General features: G+C 49.9%; 1 protein-coding gene across 1 annotated transcript; it reads left to right on the plus strand.

The window, feature by feature from the left end:
• Positions 1–206: 206 nt before the first annotated feature.
• On the plus strand, positions 207–1,575 carry POU4F3 (POU class 4 homeobox 3). Its single transcript, XM_015821131.1, has 2 exons — positions 207–314; positions 637–1,575. Exons 1-2 carry the CDS (start codon positions 207–209, stop codon positions 1,573–1,575), a joined length of 1,047 nt encoding a protein of 348 aa, XP_015676617.1.
• The last annotated feature ends 1,569 nt before the right edge of the window (positions 1,576–3,144 follow it).

Consider the following 3,144-nt stretch of genomic DNA (forward strand, 5'->3'; position numbering starts at 1 on the left):
CAGGCGGCTTGTAAGATGAGTGAAGAAGCCGGGATGGAAGCGGGCGGGAGAGAGAGAGAGAGCGAGAGAGAGAGAGAGAGAGGCGCGGGGAGAGGGCGGGGGGGAGGGAAGCTGTGTCGTTGAAAATAGCTCACTTTGACAGTCGCCAGCCAGAGAGCCAACCCTGACTCGATGTCAGGGGCTGTCTACCTGCAAGGTGCGCCAAGATGATGGGCATGAACGCCAAGCAGCCGTTCGGCGTGCACCCGGCCCTGCAGGAAGCCAAGTACTCTAGCTCGGAGGCGATGCGCCGCATGTGCCTCCCAGCCCCGCAGGTATGTAGATGAAGCATAATTACTGCTTTAAGGCACATTTTTGACAGGCCCCGGCTTAATGTTTTTTTCATGTCACCAGAACAATCGCGTCTCTCTCTCTCTCTCTCTCTCTCGCTCGCTCCCTCTACCCCCTTCGCCCCCCAGATCCACATGTCTATTCAAGCAAAGCATCTTCTGCCTTTCTATTAATTTTTATGACCTGAGCTTTGAGGAGGAATCTCTCTGCTTTTGAGAGAGAAAGAGAGAGAGAGAGAGAGATGTGTTTGAATCCAGACTTGACAGTATTCCCCATTGACTTCGCTCTGCGCGTTCTTGCTTGCAGCTCCAGGGCAATATATTTGGAAGCTTTGATGAGAGTCTGCTGGCCCGGGCTGAAGCCTTGGCGGCTGTGGATCTGGTCTCCCACGGCAAGAGCCACACTTTCAAGCCAGACACCACCTACCATACCATGAGCAGCGTCCCCTGCACCTCTACTTCGTCGCCCAGCGTGCCCATCTCGGCCCCAGTTCACCATCACCACCACCATCACCACCATGCCGTGGCGCACCAAGGCCTGGACGGGGACCTCCTGGATCACCTCTCGCCGGCGCTGCTGGGGGGGCCCGAGCACGGCGCGGTGATGGGCGCGCCAATCCACCCTCATGCCCATGCCCACCCCCACTTGGGGGCGGCCATGGGCCACCTACATCAAGCCATGGCTAGCATGAGCCACCCGCCGCCGCCTCCTCCGGCTGCCTCGCAAGTCTCGGTCTCTCACAGCGGGCTGGCCTGCATCGGCGACGTCGAGTCGGATCCCCGGGAGCTGGAGGCGTTCGCCGAGCGCTTCAAACAGAGGCGGATCAAGCTCGGCGTCACCCAGGCCGACGTGGGCGCGGCGCTGGCCAACCTCAAGATCCCGGGCGTGGGCTCTCTGAGCCAGAGCACCATCTGCAGATTCGAGTCGCTCACTCTGTCGCACAACAACATGATCGCCCTCAAGCCGGTCCTGCAAGCGTGGCTGGAGGAGGCGGAGGCCGCCCACCGGGAGAAGAACGCCAAGCCCGAGCTCTTCAACTGCGCCGAGCGGAAGCGCAAGAGGACCTCTATCGCAGCGCCGGAGAAGCGCTCGCTGGAAGCCTATTTCGCCATCCAGCCGCGACCCTCCTCCGAGAAGATTGCCGCCATCGCCGAGAAGCTGGACCTGAAAAAAAACGTGGTGAGGGTCTGGTTCTGTAACCAGAGACAGAAACAGAAGCGCATGAAGTACTCAGCGGTGCATTGAGGCACCTGCTCTGTCGGACAACGGGACCTGTGCTTGGCGCACATACACACGCACACCCACGTAGACGGAAACGTTGCTCTACCCTAAAAGATTAAAACAAAACCCGACAGGCTATTAGCAGAGACCTCTGCGAGGATCGTCAGACCAAGTCACCAAGCCACCGAGATGAAATACCTCTCTCCCTTTCCTTCTGCTGGCCTTCCGCCGCTGGATCAAGTTTTGCCCAGCCTTCTGTTAACGCTTCTCTGCAAAAACCAATTGGCCCAAAAGGGGAAAGAGAAGAAAATGTTTATTCCCGACCCCTTCCTTTCCCCCCACCCCGACCCATTTGTTCTTCTGGGTTGACCTCCTCCTGACTGTGTGTTTTTGTGCACTAGAGTGTCTTGACGTTCGTCGCTTTTGCAGAAAGAGTTAAAATTGGAGAGGTACTATTTTTTTTTAAGGCAAAACAGAGATATAACCATAGATGCTGTTTGGAGATGAACTTAATTACATTTACATTTATACAGTGTGGGGTGGGTGGGGGGTGGGGGGAAGGTGCCCATGAGATAATAAAGATTTATTTATTGAGATTATATTGGGAGCCAGAAGACTATTTTCCAAAAATTGTAAACTGAATTCAGGCTTAGATTAAATTTGCATTGATTCATCGCCTTTTGCTTGTTTAGTCAACTGCATGCTGTCTGAGATCAACAGAAGTGCTCCAATGCTTTCTCAAAGACAAACAAGCTTTACTTTTGGTGCAACTAATAACTGGACTGTGTACAGTCTGATCATTCTTATTAATACAGGGGTGAAGAGTTCCAGCTACACTTACTTGTTTTCTTGAAAGGAAGGTGAAGGAAAGGAAGATATTTGAAATAAGCCAGTCCTTAATCAAAACATTTTGTTAGAATAACACAAAAGATGGCACACATATCCTAAGCACTTTCACAAATAAACAATTTATTTTCATGTCAATTTTTTTTTAAAAAAAATATCCCTCAAACTATAAGCAGGCTTGTTGCCATTGACTTCTCTGAGGTAAATGCAATCTTTATTCTTATTTATTAATTAATTTTAGTCCAGTTGAAAGGAAGAACCTCCATGGCTTTTTAAACAGTCAGGGTTGCAGGTGCACAGGACAATCCAGACAACTAAGGAGATGGCAGAAGTGTGACTTTGGTAAACCTTCTCTTAAAATCCTGCCTCTTTCCATGAACTTTGCAGGTTGGCCTGGTTTTTTTTAACTGGATCACCAAACGTTCCAACAGGACTATGGAATTGCATGGTCACACTCGTGTTTGCTTGGAGAGGATCATTTAAAAGAAATACCCACTGTCCTTCTTCCACCCCTTAAAAAGAAATTAAAAGCTTTTTCTGCACTAAGGGCTTATTTCTCGTCAAATGTCTTCTACTGAAATTTTTATATTCCATGACTGTAATTTGGGCATTTTGTGCACTTCTTTACTATCTTCACTCACCCTTCTCTTTTTTCCCAGAAATAATACTGAAACGTTTCAAATAAAATGCTTTATTTTTTGACCAGAATTGGGGTTTTTTTTTCTTCATTCCCACCCCTCATAATAA

The sequence above is a fragment of the Protobothrops mucrosquamatus genome, unplaced genomic scaffold (genome assembly GCF_001527695.2).
Source record: "Protobothrops mucrosquamatus isolate PMUCROS unplaced genomic scaffold, P.Mucros_1.0 scaffold_159, whole genome shotgun sequence".
NCBI lineage: Eukaryota > Metazoa > Chordata > Lepidosauria > Squamata > Viperidae > Protobothrops > Protobothrops mucrosquamatus.